Source organism: Leopardus geoffroyi, chromosome C1 (genome assembly GCF_018350155.1).
Source record: "Leopardus geoffroyi isolate Oge1 chromosome C1, O.geoffroyi_Oge1_pat1.0, whole genome shotgun sequence".
Classification (NCBI taxonomy): Eukaryota; Metazoa; Chordata; class Mammalia; order Carnivora; family Felidae; genus Leopardus; species Leopardus geoffroyi.
In genome coordinates, this window is record NC_059328.1 from 169,554,062 (window position 1) to 169,571,309 (window position 17,248).

A 17,248-nucleotide genomic window follows, 5' to 3' on the forward strand; every position below is an offset into this window, starting at 1 on the left:
CTTCTCTGGCTTTTTTTCTGATATGTTTTTAAATTCATAAAATGCTCAGATTTTAGAAATGTATTATCCAAATGTATTCTTGTCACTACTTAAAATGTATATTTGGAGGAGGTTTTGAGTGGATTAAACTTTGAAATGATGATAAATTGTTTTTTTTCTTACAGGATTTAATTGTGATGGGAGCCCCAGGATCATCTTATTGGACTGGCTCTCTTTTTGTCTACAATATAACTACAAATAAGTACAAGGCTTTTTTAGACAAAGATAATGAAGTAAAATTTGGAAGTTATTTAGGTACTGTAAAAATGGACAAACTCCAGTCCTTTAGGTCTTATAGATACTATTTCTCTTACTTATGATTACTAGTCTCTTCAAAAGATCAAAATGGCCAATAGCAATTAAAGAGTTCATAAACTGTCACTTTAAGGATATAATCGATGAAACTTTAACTTAATGATTGTAATTATATATGTTAAATATTAATATTTACTTGTTAGACTAGAGAACTGGTTTAGTTTACTCTTACAAGCTTGTATCTTGATGCAGTAAACATGTTATCGTAAAGGTTGCATCTATTGAGTGCTTACCGTATCCAAGGAACTTTTGTTTTTAAGTTTATTTATTTTAGAGAGAGAGAGAGAGAATGAACATGTGGGGGAGGGACAGCGAGAGAGAAGAGCGAGAATCCCAAGCAGGTTCCATGGGCTCTGTGCTGACAGCAGTGTGGAGCTCAAACTCACAAACCATGAGATCATGACCTGAGCCAAAGTCAAGAGTCAGAAACTCAACCAACTGAGCTACCCAGGCGCCCACCAAGGAACTTTTATAGGCATTCGACACGAATTCATTGAATCATGTATGAGTAAGTGTAGTTTCTTAAAGGACCAGCTGAAAGTCAGTGGGGCTATCGACAGCATTCTACACAATGAGTAACATTATGAAGCATACAGATCTAAAAACAGCTCATTGACCTTAGCCTCATATGTTCTTAGAAAATATTTCCCAGAGTTTATTCTTGTCTTTCTCCTTCCTCTCCTCTTCCTCCCCCTCCATTGCCTCCTCATCCTGTGTAGTAAGACACTTTATAGTCTGTATTTCTACAGAAACCCAAGATTTCTCAGCATTGATTCCTGTTACAGTAAAAAGGGATGCTTTTCCCATAGCTTTTTAGAAAATACAGATTTGTTAATCATACGTGCTTCAAATGTAAGCAACCTATACTCAGAAATAATTACAATAAGAAAAAGCGGTGTTATTTTTTCCCATTCATACAGTAAGAATTCTTTTTCAAACAGAGGGAATTTGCTTACAATTCAACATTTACTTGTTTGTGGTTGAAGTATATCTTGAAGTATTATAAGAAATATAACTTAGCATTATGCCTTTTGTCTTATAACAAAATATCTTACCATTTGTGTCCTCATACGGTTTTATCACTGGAGGAAGATTCCATGGTGAAAGAGTTGAAGTTTAGGGAGTTTTTGCTTAAAGTTTAACATGTTAAATTTTACATCTCTAAAATATTTCACTTGTAATACTAGAAGCTAGCATATTCTGGTACTACATGGAGACCAACAGACCAGATGTAAAAGTGCTCTCTTTAATTTCTAGGACTTGGAAATGAAAGCCATGTGCCTAGCTTCATAACACAGACTAATAATTGCTTAAAGCATATGATAAATGAATAGTTTGGAATATTGCTATGCTAAATATTCTTTAAACCGTTTAGTGTAGTCTTTGGAATTCAGTCTCATTTGATTCTGTGAATGGATTTATGATGATATATTTTACCCATTACAAATAATGATTCCCATGGTTGTTGTCCACTTTCTTTGAAGGCTACTCAGTTGGAGCTGGTCATTTTCGGAGTCCGCATACTACCGAAGTAGTTGGAGGAGCCCCTCAACATGAACAGATTGGTAAAGTAAGAATTACATTTTTACATTAATTCTTGACAAAACTTCAAGGAAGCTGCATGAGAGAATGAGATACTAAAGGAGAAACTGCAAAAATTCTAAGGAATGAAAACTAAAAGTGATGAGCTGTGCACTGCCTTTCATGGTGAAAGTTGTATGGCTTTTAGATTAAATTTAACAGAATAGCTTAAAGGAAAATTCTGAAAGTCAAATTGAGGCTTTTCTTTCTCTAAAAATTTTTTTAACATTTATTCATTTTTGAGAGAGACAGAGTGTAAGCGGGGGAGGGGAAGAGAGAGGGAGACACAGAATCCAAAGTAGGCTCCAGACTCTGAGTTGTCAGCATAGTGCCCGATGCAGCCTGATGCGGGGCTCAAACTCATGAACAGTGAGATCATGATTTGAGCCAAAGTCGACGCTTAACCGACTGAGCCAACTGGGCGCCCCAGAGGCTTTTCTTTCTTGTGAGTAAATTGTTTTCGGAAAAAAAAAAAGATCTCAAGATGTCTAGGGAATATATTTACTGGTTACCACGTTTCTAGGTGAAGGGATATTGAGCGAGCTGTATGTTTTGTGTAAGACCAGAAAGAATCAGATGTTCTTTCTGGTTCTGGGTTTTTGTTCCATTGTAGTGTGGACATCACTAAACTTTTCTGAGCCTTACTTTGGAAAGTGAGGCAAGCAGCACTTTGTGCTCTAAGGGATCAAGACCGTAGTCCCTGAGAAGATAGTTCAAGGAAGGCATACTAATGTGAATGTGGTTCCCTAAAGCTTTTGAATTACACCCAAAAGGATTTTTTTTTTAACTCTTTGGGCAGTTACAAGTTGTGAACGTTGATGTTTTGATCACCTGAGGATTTTTTTTTTTTTTTTTTAACGTGATAGCAGTCTCAGTTTTTCTAACTCTGTTCCTAATTGCAGGCATACATATTCAGCATCGAGGCCAGAGAACTAAACATCTTACATGAAATGAAAGGTAAAAAGGTAATGTCTCCACCTTTGGTATCACCGAGGGCTTTCGTGAATCACCCTGCTGCTTTTCTCAGTGACGGGATCTGATTTGTTTTGGGCAGCTTGGCTCCTATTTTGGAGCTTCTGTCTGTGCCGTGGACCTCAACGCAGACGGCTTCTCAGACCTCCTCGTGGGAGCTCCCATGCAGAGCATCATCAGGGAGGAAGGCAGAGTGTTTGTGTATATCAACTCTGGCTCAGTAAGTCCAATCACTCACCAGCTGCAGGCCGTCTATGGTATTATGATACAAACTGAAGTTAGTTCAGGCTTCTGAGGCTATAGATTCTCAGGCTTATTTTACCAATGAAAGTAGAAACTCTGCTATTGTACTAATGCTCTAAAAATGAAATGGAACATTCTGGTGGATGGGAAGCTGTCCCATTTTGACGTTCCAGAAGTAGGAGATTAGTTGTTCTGGTGTTTTTCTACTGACATCTTGAATTTCAAGTAAAGTTTCTTTTAGTTTTATTATAATGCAAATCTCATTTGAAAGAATGATTTTTATCTATCCCTCAAAATGTAGATTTATTATTGGTTCTGTAGTGCATGTCTTTGCTTACAAATATTATCAGAAGTAGAAGATAAAGTAGAAAATATTTTTAATTTATTTATTTGAAACGAATAGGAAACAAGATGTGTTTGGATAAAATGTTAATTTACACAATTTATGTAGATGATATTCTTGATATAAGAATATAAGGGAGGCACCCGGGTGGCTCAGTCGGTTAAGTGTCTGGCTTCGGCTGAGGTCATGATCTCGCTGTTGGTGGGTTCAAGCCCCATGTTGGGCTCTGTGCTGACAGCTCAGAGCCTGGAGTCTGCTTCAGATTCTGTGTCTCCCTCTCTCTCTGCCCCTCCCCTGCTCACACTCTGTGTCTGTCTGTCTGTCTCAGAAATAAACATTAAAAAATATTGAATATAAAGGGCACCTGAGTGGTTCAGTCAGTTAAATGTCCAACTTGGGTTCAGGTCATGATCTCACAGTTGGTGGGTTTGAGCCTCACACTGGGCTCTGTGCTGACAGCTCAGATCCCAGAACCTGCTTTGGATTCTGTGTCTCCCCCTCTCTCTCTGCTCCTCCCCCGCTTTTGCTCTGTCCTCCTTTCCCTGTCTCTCTCTCAAAAATAAACACACATTTTAAAAAATGGGCATAGTTCATTCCAAAGTAGATACAGTAGGTGTACAAGTAAGTAATTACTGCTTCTGGTTGAGTTATAAATTATGGGAGATGTTGTGGAGTAGAAACTAACCACTTCACAATTCAATTTAAAGAGTTCTGTTGACCTTATCTTGCCAGTCTGTCTTCTTGGCATTAAATAAAAACAAAGAATTGATAGGGCCTTGATGGAGTCTTCTTGGTCTGTTCCTTTGATTTAAGAGAAAGAACGGAATTGTGAGAAAAGTGACTAATTTCTTAAGACACAGCATTTTTAGTCAGGATTCAACAAAGTAAAATCTTTCAAGAAAGTATTTGTAGTGTACTACAAATGGTTTTAGAACATTTGATAAGGTCTATATTAAGGTCTAAATTTAGGTCTATATTTAGGTCTAAAATGGTTTTAGAACATTTGATAAGGTCCTATATTAAGCACTAGCCTAAACACTTTATGATTTGAGAATGAATAGTCTTATACAGTTACAAGATTTTCAAAGTTCCGAATACAGAGCAGCAAAGTTGTTAATTGGGATTCTCTAGACTGTGTTTCCACTTAAATTTAATAGTCAAGGCATATCATCGACAAAGTGATCATGCATATCTCCTTAACAGTGATATCAAGCATTAGATTTTTTTGCACAGATATTTCACATTTCCCTACTAATAAATGGTCATCTTATACTAGCTACATCCTCATCATGCATACTTCTCTTTATAAACTAAACTTTTTGAAAACAGCTTGAAAAGTAATCCTATACACCTACAATAAGGAAGTATGTGATCTTTTTTTCCTCATTGAAGTCTTAAGCAATCCTAATGGGAAAAACAAATAAAAGTGTGTTCCTTTGATTTAAAGGGCAAGGAAGGAGCTGTACCCGTTAGGCTACCCTCTTGTTCTTCTCTCATTCCTACCTGGAGGCACCACTATTGAACATGGGGTAATTTCATAACTGATTGCAGTTTTTAACCCTTCTGACCTAGATTATTCTTTCTTTGTTCCCTCTCTAAAATGGCACTAACCACTGCCTGGCAATATATTAGTTTGGCTTGGTACTGTCTGATCTTCTTCTGGAAGTGTTTTTCTACTGCTGTGTTTTTAGGGTTTGAAAGAGGACTGAAGAAATAGGTGCTCAGTAATTGTTTCTGAATGAACTGAAGGAAGAATGATACTTGAGTGAATCTTGCTTCCACCTGCTTCTACGAAAATAATTCTTAGAGGTCGCCAGAGGTCACCATTTTCTGACTGGAGAATACTTGAAGAGTGATCACTACTTCTTGAAACCCTCTTCGTGGAACTTCAGTGCCATTCTGTTGTTTTAGGTCTATACCTTCTCGTCCTCTCTGGAGCCCATTCTCCCTTCTCTTTAAGTTAGGATTTCCCTTGGAGTCCAGCTTTTTCATCCCTTATTCCCTGATAAGATAATTTCTGTTTTCGGTGCCAGTGATTTTTGTCTGCAGAGATGATTCATTAAAAAAAAAAACACTGAGCAAATATCTGAAATGTAACAAAACCTATGGAAATAGCTGAGAATAATCTTAGTTCTGCCCTCTAAGACCTCAAGTCTAGAAAAGACACAAACATAAGAGCAAAGAATTTAAGTTTAGGAATTGTTTGGTTGGAAAATAAAAGTGGAAGGGTGTTTCGTAATCAGAAGGAAAAGAACCTGTGTGATTAGGGGATGATGAAGAGACTTATTTAAGAAGAGGAAAGGATCTATGATGAGTGCATGCATTTTTTTTTCTTACTACAAAGGAGTGACATAATCAGAGTTTAGAAAGAGGTCTGGCAGTTGTTACTGCAGTGGCTCAATATTGCAACGTTATTGAATGTCTCCTTTTTTTTTTTTCTTTTAATTTATTTTTGAGAGACAGAGCACAAGCAGAGGAGGGGCAGAGAGAGAGAGAGAGAGAGAGAGAGAGAGAGAGAGAGACAGAATCCGAAGCAGGCTCCAGGCCCTGAGCTGTCATCACAGAGCCTGATGAGGGGCTCACACTCACAAACTGTGAGATCATGACCTGAGCTGACCTCAAGTCAGAGGCTTAGCCGACTGAGCCCACAGGTGCCCCTGAATGTCTCCTTGTAATACCTCATCTTCCAACTTAAGAGATAGCAGTTGACCAACCCATGTTTCACTGCCGCTAGGATAAGGCTCAAGGCTGGCTTCCGTTGTGCCAACTCCTCAACTCAGAAGCCTTCAGTGGCTTCCTGTTCCCTGAATGGAAGTAAATTTCCCTCAGTATTCAAAATTCCACACCATAACACTTCGTTTTTTTGTTTTTTTTTTTTTGTTTTTTTTTTTTTTGTCTCCTTCGTTCTACATACCATTCATAACAGCCAAATTCTTTGGAAATTTGTTTTGCTGATTGTATTCTCTGCATATTAAAATTATGTCCATCCTTCAACAGCCACCTTGAATACCATCTCTTACGAAATTTCTCCTTGCTTTTACAGTTAGATATGCTGTTCTTGATAATACAAAGCAGTCTGTGCTTCTCCGTCATTTCCATGTTCGTGCTAAGCCTTCCATGTAACTGGGCTTCTTCAGGAAGGGGAGACTGTCTCCTACACACACTGCTTGGTCCTCCTTCGCCCCTTTCCTCTTTGCACAGTGCATTGCCTTTAGTAGGAACTCAATAAATATTTGCTAAATTGAATTATCAAAATGATTTATTGGATTTTCAAAGCCAGGGATCATGAGTTCGACAATTTTTATGTCCTCTGAGCTCTAATCATACTATTAAATGTGTTGACATACTTGATAAATATTTATTGAATGGAACGGAGATGTGTGTACTAAAGCTCAGTCTGTAGTTTGTCCAACTTGTTTGAAGCATTAGAAAAAATCCATATCCAATTACAACAGTAAATCATGTGTAAAGTTGTCAGAGAGGGTTATAATGACATCTTTTCTCCCCTTTTCTGTCTAGGGAGCAGTAATGAACGAAATGGAAACAGAGCTCCTTGGAAGTGACAAATATGCTGCAAGATTTGGGGAATCTATTGTTAATCTTGGAGACCTTGATAATGATGGCTTTGAAGGTAATGAAAAGTATCTAATTTGGTACTTGACTTCTGCTTTTAAAATGGAACATGGAAGATAATATGATTGGAGTTTTAAGTTGTTTGCCTGTCTGTAGAAAATGGAGCCAAAATGTTATGCTAAGCTCATTTTCTTTTTGGTGTTATACCTGACTTCTCCTCACTGGTTAATTATTCTTAATTGATTGCAGACTCCTTAGACCAGGCTATTTAACTCTATGTACAGTAAAGACACTGACAAGACCCAACAGAGGCTGGCTGCAGAGCTGGAGCAGGGTTCTAGAAGACCCCGTTGTGCCAGGCATCCCTTGTTCAGGTGCTACGTTGTGGGACGATTTGGTGAATGGCAGGAGAGCACGCTTAGCAGTAGTGAGGGACAGCTGGCAGACCCAGTAATATTGGCTATTGACCAACTTATATGGAAGCCACTCCCTAATGCACTAGATAGTTCTGTCATAACTGTGCCTATTGCCTGGATATCAGCCCTGCTGTTGAAATACCTGTGTCTACCAGCCTTTCCTCTTAAAATTTACTTTTTTCAGTCTAATACGGAATGGTAACCAAGTCTGGTAAAATTGTGCATAGGATGATGAATGGGTTTGAAAGGAGGGTGTGCAATTTGTAGAGTTCAGCAAATAAGTATTTGGTATTTTCAGGGCTCAGAATTGTCTATCTTAATGTAATCATTAGCAATTGGTATATGGTAATAAGTTGAAACTGAGTTGGATACAAGAAATAGATGAGGGAGTACTATAAGTTCTCGCTTATTTTTAATACCTCTTACGCCAAAAGGCTTCACTCTAATTGTTTAAAATGTGTTGGTCTTTGGGGCGCCTGGGTGGCTGTTGGTTGAGCATCCGACTTTGGCTCAGGTCATGATCTTGCAGTCTGTGAGTTCGAGCCCTGCGTTGGGCCCTGTGCTGACAGCTCAGAGCCTGGAGCCTGCTTCAGATTCTGTGTCTCCCTCCCTCTCTGACCCTCTCCCACTCATGCTCTGTCTCTTTCTCTCTGTCAATAATAAATAAACATTAATAAAATAAAATGTGTTGGTCTTCAAGAAGAAAGTTAGTGGGTTACTGACTATATATTTTGAATACTTTGAATATACATTGAATAGATATCACATATGGAATATATGGACTCTATTAAATGTAAGAGTATAATTTGGTATACAAATATTACCATTTCTAGAGTTTTACTATCTTATTAAAAATAAAGGAAATTAAGTATATATTTTTAAGGTTATGGTTATGTGTAAGCTTTACATTAAAACTTCTATAAGGTTTTATTATGCTGTATTTCACAAGAGTCAGCAATTATGGTGTTTATTGAGCACTTACTTTGTGTCAGATGTACCATGCCAGGTGGAGAGTATATGCCATAATAAATGTAATTAAAAGAAATAGTGACACCCTTTTCTATAATTTTAAAATCAAATGGAATACAAAATTAAGACATTAAAAAAAACCTTAAGTGGTGAAATTTAGGGAATTTACCTAATAAATATCTATGGATAAAGCCATGTAGATGCACCTTGACATTTCATAGATATTATGAGATAATGCAGTTCTTTCCTTGAAAAAGAAAATCATTCAGTAAGATACTTAGTTATGATTCCTTATACATCTTGTTTTAATTGAGACATTTGAGGAAAACCATTTGCTGTTTTAAATGTACTAAAATAAAACATGGGTGAGTGCACATGAGAAGTGATTTTTTTTTTTTTTTTTTTTTTTGGTGGCATCAAAATGTCAATGACAAACCTGAATTCTTAAAATTAGATATAGTGGTGAAAAGGTCATGGGCATTACTCCTGTATCGAGGAGAATCCCAGGCAGTTTTCCAGTGGCGTGTGAAGGACAGAAAGTGTTCTGTCCATGAGACTTAGGAAGAAGAACTAGGGGAGACCTTGGGGTTACGAGGCGGTCTTCCAGACTGCATGTGAGAACCTAGGTTTCAGACAGCACTTTGTGTCCTAAAGTCTTCGGCTCTTGACTCCTAAAGGTAATGGCTTTATGTGTTCTATTCAAACACATATGATTATATGATTTAGGATTCTATTCAAATGATTATTTCTCATATTTCAGTATATTTTTGTGCTATTACAATTTCATTTATTATTTACCTCATATTTACATTTAGTGACTCTATTAATGCTGATTCACTTCAGTGCATGCTTATCTTTTTCTACTTTATCAGTTCTAATTTTTTTTTTTTTAGTTTTATTGAGATGTGACTGAAATACATCGTGTAAGTTGAAGGTATACAACAGAATGACTTAATATATGGATGTAGTACAGGATGATTACCACCTTGCGTCTAGTTAACATCTATTCCCTCACAGTTAATTTTTTTTCCTTGTGATAACTTAAGATCTACTCTCTTAGCAACTTTGAAACAGATGATACAATATCGTTCACTCTAGTCATTACACTGTACCTTGCATCTCCAGAACTGTATCTTAGAACTAGAAGTTTGTACCTTGACCTTTTCACCCAATTCCCCCTCCCCCTCAACTCTGGCAACCACCAATCTGATCTGTTTCTGTGAGTCTGATTTTTTTTAGATTCCACATGTAAAAGTGAGATCCTACCGTGTTAGTCTTTCACTGACTTAATTCACTGAGTAAAATGCTCTGAGTTCATACATGTTACCACAAATGGCAGGATTAATTTCTTTTTTATGGCCAAGGTAGCCTTTTATTTTTGCCAGTGAGTAAGCATTTTGTACGTTTCGATCTTAACAAGACTGTGCTGATTTGCAAGTGGGCTCAGCGTGTTGTACTTCACTGAGGTTTTTAATTCTTCTCTACCATATCTGCCTAGGTGAGAAAGCAAGGAACCTTGTCTTGTATTTCTTTGTTTCCCTATTCTTTACCGCATCTTCTATCTTATTTAATTATTCTGGAGTAGATGGGTGAAGTTACGTTTTGTTCATGGCAGTGTGTGGGATTGTGTAGAAAGGGGATGAAAATCTCACCTGTTCTTTTTCCTTCCACATCCAGTCATAGATGCAAACAGACTTAGAGTCCTTACTATTCACACTTTCGTGGTGCTTTGTAGAGGAGACAAGTTATTTTTGCATTCATTATATCCTGTCCTTTTTCTTTTTTTAATTCAATAGGAAAAATCAGGCTGAATTTCCTGTGTACTTAGAAAAGCAATGTAGGCCATTTTCTAAGGAGATAACCAATTTGGCAAGAGTCCAGCATAAAAATCTCATCAAGAGTGTGAGGAAGTTAGGGAATAGGTACATGAATAAACCTACATGATGGACACAACTGACAGCATTTTGGATTTCATCCATAAAATTGATATGGAAAAACCACTTATATTTTGGCTTAAGTTTTTTCACCTTGAGCATTGACTTCTAGACTGTATGTTTGAATATTTTTTAAGCAGAGCCATAATGAAGTATAAACTGTGTATTTATGTGCCCCTGAAATGTTGAAATATTATCATATCATTAATTGAGCAGTTCTTTTTACTGCAGGAGTTTGCAGGAGAGGAAAACACTGGAGATAGTCTGTAGTGTTCATGATTCCGTAGAGCGTGGTTGATGGGTGAACACAGGCTCTGGGAGCCAGACCGCAGTGCTTATATCCCAGCTTCTTCATATCCTAGCTCTGTGCCCTTTAGCAAGTTACACTCTGTGCCTCAGTTTCCTCATCCAAGTTGGAATCAAAAAGTACTTATTTGATAAAGTTTAAGAGTTACATGAGAAAAGCCCCTACTACAGTGCCTGCATTATAATAAAATTATGTTTATTTCCATTGTTAGCTGATGTTACAATTATTTTGATTATGCCAATAATTGTTACAGTTTGCACTAACAATGAAATAAAATGTTCTAAAAATTGTCAGTGTTTTGCTCTACATGTTGTGTCCCAAACTGACTTGGATAGGCATGAAAAAAACATTATTAATAACACGTATTTTCCTTATTCCTGTAACGTTTGCTAACATTTAGTATGTTCTGTAACAGATCCAAATGTAATCATAGGAAATAAGAATTTGGATCTATATATAAGAAAGGAAAAAACTGAATATAGTCCACAAGTCTTCTGCTTGAAATGACATTGGTTTGGGCTTTTTTATATTTCATTTGAAAGGGCACATCTGTATCGTGTCAAGACTTGTGCCTTTCATCACTAGTGCTAGTGACTTATTGCGAGAATTTCTGTGTGTCAACAGCTTCATAGCCCCAGGCTCGTTAGCTTTACGTAGCATCAAGAATGAAGATCCAGGACTCTAGTTTACTAATGATGTAGCCATAGTAGTTGAAGTATAAACCAGCCCTGACTACTGAGATCCGTGACAGGTCTTGCCTTCAGTGTCCACGGGATGCTTTCCCCCCACTCCTTCCCTTACCTCCCTCTTCCTCTCTCCTTCTTTTCCTTCCCACTCCTTCCCCTTATCTACCTGTGAGTATTTAGTTTGCACAGGTATGGCTCCAGCTATTTCAAACTCATTGCCATTGTTCCTGTGTCCCATGCTGCCCCTTAGTCCCCTGTCATGATGCAGGCTATTGTCTCTGTCTAAACTGCCTTTACCCTTTTTTTTTTTTTTTCTCACCTGGCTATGACCTGTCACTACTTTAATCTCGGCTTGGGTGTCCTCTCCTGTGTGAAGCCTTTCCTCATTTCTACCACCTTCTCATATGTGGTGCTTTTATTCTGGTTTTACGTTCTCTTCTTCCCTGCTAGACCACAGTCCCTTTTCATGGCCCTCTCTTGTATAGCTGGTTTCTGTCAAATGCCCAGAATACAGTAGGTGCTCAATAGTTTTCCACTGAATAAATCAACAAATGGGTATAAATGCACATGAGGATTTAAAATAACTGGCACAAGTCAAAAGAGCACAACCTTATTATGTTTAAACAATATATAAAGTATGTCTATTATTTACTTTTAGATGCTATTAGAAATTGTACAGCATTTGGCATAGAATCAAAGAGGTATTTATTCTCATTGAAATAGCAGTCAGCAATTACCACCGTAGCAGTTAAAAAGGTTTCAGATCTGATAAACTAAGAAGTATTGACTATCATGAAAGCAAACTTTCTGTATCTTGGGTTTCTATGAAAGTAATAAGAAAACATTGCATGTAAATGAACCTATGACTAAACCCAAATAAATGTAAAACTAATGAAATGCTCTTGCAGCTGTAGAAAATTATTTTTCTCCTGTGTGTTGTATACTTATGGCCCTTAAGCAATCATGTCATTCCTAGTTTGTTTTCTTTTGCTTATGTCAGTTGATGAACTCTTTTATTTTTTCTCTTGGCATCATAACCTGATACGAATCTCCATAAAGTCATAAAGATGATGTAGTCATTACTTTACAGAACAAATTCAGTTTCCAAAATCCAGTTTGCATGTTTATACACGGGTGGGTGGATACAGATGTTCTTAACAAATACCTTAATTACTTTCATTAGAACAGGAATTTAGAGGTCATTTGCAAATAAAGTAAAACTCAGAGCTCAAAATAAGGACTCTTATGGTTATAATATTCACAGATGATAATTTATTATGTGCTCAGGTCTGCTCTAAACACTGTACGTGAGTTATGTCCTATGCTGAGGGTGAGTTCTCTCATCCTAGGCTATCTGTGAAGGAACTGAGACACAGAGGTTAAGAAGAGGGCCCTGCTGGGGGTCATGCTTTGGTGGTTTGACTCTAGAGGCTGGGCCCTTAACCATTACTAGAGTGTCTTTCAGAGCCATTTGCTCTTCTTCTTCCACACACAGACTGTTTTATACCATTCTGCACATTGTTATGATGACGGATGCATTTTGTGGTGTTTGTTTTCTGTGTAGTGAGTATTCATTTCTTGATAAGGAACTTTCATATGTGATATGAATTAAGTAGCATGAAAGTCTTCAGAGTTGCATTCTTTCTATTAAGAATTCATTCTTTCTGCCATTTAAATCCTTGAACAGATGTTGCAATTGGAGCTCCACAGGAAGATGGCTTGAGAGGTGCTATTTATATTTACAACGGCCGAGCAGATGGGGTCTCACCAACGTTCTCCCAGGTAGGATACTATTCTGCTTTCAAGAGAAGCATTGATGATAAACGGTTCCTGAAACTTCCAGGGTTAACGTAGATTTATTTTTCTTAATTTCCTCTTTCAAGTACTTAATGTATTCTATTTCACCCTTTTTCTTATAATAACAGTAGTTGGTCTCATTTTGAAGGTCATTAATAACTCTTTGGAATCACATGTTTTCTCCATAACTAGGAGTTCTGGTTCACATCCATTCTAGTTTGTATTTAATCTAGTAAGGATTTCCTCTGGGGGCTCTGGGGTGGCTCCACCTCTTGATTTCGGTTCAGGTCGTGATTTCTTGGGATTCTCTTCCTACCTCTCTCTCTGCCCCTGCCTCCCTCACACACATGCATGCGTGCTCTCTCTCTTGCTCTCAAAATAAATAAGCTGAAAAAAAAATTTCCTCTGCATTCCATCAAATTTATGTTCTGAGATAGTATCTGTACTCTTTCAGATAAGCCCATGTGGATTTGATTAACTGTGTCTTGCAGTGTGCCTAAAGCCCCATGTTTCAGGGAGGTCGCACAGGGAGAGCAAACACATGATACTCTGATTCTTTCAGGAAGCAGCCGCAAGATGGGAGCTTTTAATAAAGTTCCCTGGTCTAACTCAGACTTGACTTTTGTCTTTCGATAAATCGGGATATTTCAGTGTATAGGAAACACTCCATACATATGCAGAGAAGAAAAGTTTTTCCAAAGATCTTTTTGTGGAAATATTAGCTAATACTGTTATTCTTGATTGAGCAAAATAGGTAAATCGTTCTCCATATTGAACATGAAACCTCTGTACTTGTCTAGTAAAAACTATTGACTTTCTTAGTATGAATAGTGGCCAGACATGAATAAATCTATCCGGATGTGAAATTAGACATATGGAATAGGAAACACGTATCCGATGTCAGTTGTCACACGCTAGGAAGCAATCTGGCCAAATGGGGTGGCTTTCATCATAAGCCTGAGTAGTAGGGAAATAAATACAAAGCCTGAAAGAAGACTGGGGAGAGAGAGAGAGAGTCAGGACTGTTTAAGATCCCTTCTGTATAATTTTCTCTTTGTGACTTTTTCTAGTCAGAAAGTGATTTTTTTCTTGGCAAAAAATAGATGTTATCTGCCCAACTCAAGCTGGCAACTTTCATTTCTTTTAGATGCATGTATTTGACTTAAATGCATTTTGTTACTAAATGTGCCTAGGTGTTGTAAGGCTCATGATTTAACTAGATCGTTGCTGCTTTGAGATATTCTTTGAGATATTTGAGTGTTAAAAAACTGCTTCCTACTTACCGATTTTTCAGAGAATTGAAGGACTTCAAATCAGCCAATCATTAAGTATGTTTGGACAGTCTATATCTGGACAAATTGATGCAGATAATAATGGATATGTAGGTGAGTATTAAATTGACTATTTCATAAATTGAAATGAGCTCATTTGGGGTGTTGCCTTATTACAAAGTACATAGAACTGGTATGGAAAAGTCCTAATTTACTGGTAATTTGTTTCTTTCCTTTTTAAAGCTTTTTTGAATGCAAGGATGGGTCAGAAATGATCAAATAATTAGTCAGTTGTACCGTGTTAGTTACTTGACATTTTATTCCTTGTTCTTGAAAAAATGGAATCAAAGTAATACTGGCTTCATAGAATGAGTCTGGAAGTTTTCCTTCCCTTTCTATTTCTTGGAATAGCTTGAGAAGGATAGGTATTATCTCTGCTTTAAACGTCTGGTAGAACTCCCCTGGGAAGCCATGTGGTCCTGGACTCTTATTTGTTGGGAGATTTTTGATAACCGATTCAATTTCTTCGCTGGTTATGGGTCTGTTCAAGCTTTCTATTTCCTCCTGATTGAGTTTTGGAAGAGTGTGGGTGTTTAGGAATTTGTCCATTTCTTCCAGGTTGTCCAATTTGTTGGCATATAATTTTTCATAGTATTCCCTGATAATTGTTTGTATCTCTGAGGGATTGGTTGTAATAATGCCATTTTCATTCATGATTTTATCTATTTGGGTCATCTCCCTTTTCTTTTTGAGAAGCCTGGCTAGAGGTTTGTCAATTTTGTTTATTTTTTCAAAAAACCAACTCTTGGTTTCGTTGATCTGCTCTACAGTTTTTTTTAGATTCTATATTGTTTATTTCTGCTCTGATCTTTATTATTTCTCTTCTTCTGCTGGGTTTAGGCTGCCTTTGCTGTTCTGCTTCTATTTCCTTTAGGTGTGCTGTTAGATTTTGTATTTGGGATTTTTCTTGTTTCTTGAGATAGGCCTGGATTGCAATGTATTTTCCTCTCAGGACTGCCTTCGCTGCGTCCCAAAGCGTTTGGATTATTGTATTTCCATTTTCGTTTGTTTCCATATATTTTTTAATTTCTTCTCTAATTGCCTGGTTGACCCACTCATTCGTTAGTAGGGTGTTCTTTAACCTCCATGCTTTTGGAGGTTTTCCAGACTTTTTTCTGTGGTTGATTTCAAGCTTCATAGCATTGTGGTCTGAAAGTATGCATGGTATAATTTCAATTCTTGTAAACTTATGAAGGGCTGTTTTGTGACCCAGTATATGATCTATCTTGGAGAATGTTCCATGTGCACTCGAGAAGAAAGTATATTCTGTTGCTTTGGGATGCAGAGTTCTAAATATATCTGTCAAGTCCATCTGATCCAATGTCTCATTCAGGGCCCTTGTTTCTTTATTGACCGTGTGTCTAGATGATCTATCCATTTCTGTAAGTGGGGTGTTAAAGTCCCCTGCAATGACCACATTCTTCTCAATAAGGTTGCTTATGTTTATGAGTAATTGTTTTATATATTTGGGGGCTCTGGTATTCGGCACATAGACATTTATAATTGTTAGCTCTTCCTGATGGATAGACCCTGTAACTATTATATAATGTCCTTCTTCATCTCTTGTTACAGCCTTTAATTTAAAGTCTAGTTTGTCTGATATAAGTATGGCTACTCCAGCTTTCTTTTGGCTTCCAGTAGCATGATAAATAGTTCTCCATCCCCTCGCTCTCAATCTAAAGGTGTCCTCAGGTCTAAAATGAGTCTCTTGTAGACAGCAAATAGATGGGTCTTGTTTTTTTATCCATTCTGATACCCTATGTCTTTTGGTTGGCGCATTTAATCCATTTACATTCAGTGTTATTATAGAAAGATACGGGTTTAGAGTCATTGTGATGTCTGTATGTTTTATGCTTGTAGTGATGTCTCTGGTACTTTGTCTCACAGGGTCCCCCTTAGGATCTCTTGTAGGGCTGGTTTAGTGGTGACAAATTCCTTCAGTTTTTGTTTGTTTGGGAAGACCTTTATCTCTCCTTCTATTCTAAATGACAGACTTGCTGGATAAAGGATTCTCGGCTGCATATTTTTTCTGTCTAGCACACTGAAAATCTCGTGCCAATCCTTTCTGGCCTGCCAAGTTTCAAAAGAGAGATCCGTCACGAGTCTTATAGGTCTCCCTTTATATGTGAGGGCACGTTTACCCCTTGCTGCTTTCAGAATTTTCTCTTTATCCTTGTATTTTGCCAGTTTCACTATGATATGTCGTGCAGAAGATCGATTCAAGTTACGTCTGAAGGGAGTTCTCTGTGCCTCTTGGATTTCAATGGCTTTTTCCTTCCCCAGTTCAGGGAAGTTCTCAGCTATTATTTCTTCAAGTACCCCTTCAGCACCTTTCCCTCTCTCTTCCTCCTCTGGGATACCAATTATGCGTATATTATTTCTTTTTAGTGTATCACTTAGTTCTCTAATTTTCCCCTCATACTCCTGGATTTTTTTCTCTCTCTTTTTCTCAGCTTCCTCTTTTTCCATAACTTTATCTTCTAGTTCACCTATTCTCTCCTCTGCCTCTTCAATACAAGCCGTGGTGGTTTCCATTTTGTTTTGCATTTCATTTAAAGCGTTTTTCAGCTCCTCGTGACTGTTCCTTAGTCCCTTGATCTCTGTAGCAAGAGATTCTCTGCTGTCCTCTATACTGTTTTCAAGCCCAGCGATTAATTTTATGACTATTATTCTAAATTCACTTTCTGTTATATTATTTAAATCCTTTTTGATCAGCTCATTAGCTGTTGTTATTTCCTGGAG

General features: G+C 37.4%; 1 protein-coding gene across 2 annotated transcripts in view; it reads left to right on the top strand.

Moving 5' to 3' along the window:
• Positions 1–17,248, top strand: part of ITGA4 (integrin subunit alpha 4) — a 97,430-nt gene that overhangs the window by 23,048 nt on the left and 57,134 nt on the right. For both annotated transcript variants that reach the window (XM_045480398.1, XM_045480399.1), the window contains exons 6-12: positions 165–294; positions 1,839–1,924; positions 2,838–2,900; positions 2,990–3,127; positions 7,013–7,124; positions 13,066–13,160; positions 14,470–14,560. In XM_045480398.1, the coding sequence (XP_045336354.1) occupies positions 165–294; positions 1,839–1,924; positions 2,838–2,900; positions 2,990–3,127; positions 7,013–7,124; positions 13,066–13,160; positions 14,470–14,560 (715 nt within the window). The remainder of the gene's footprint in view (positions 1–164; positions 295–1,838; positions 1,925–2,837; positions 2,901–2,989; positions 3,128–7,012; positions 7,125–13,065; positions 13,161–14,469; positions 14,561–17,248) is intronic.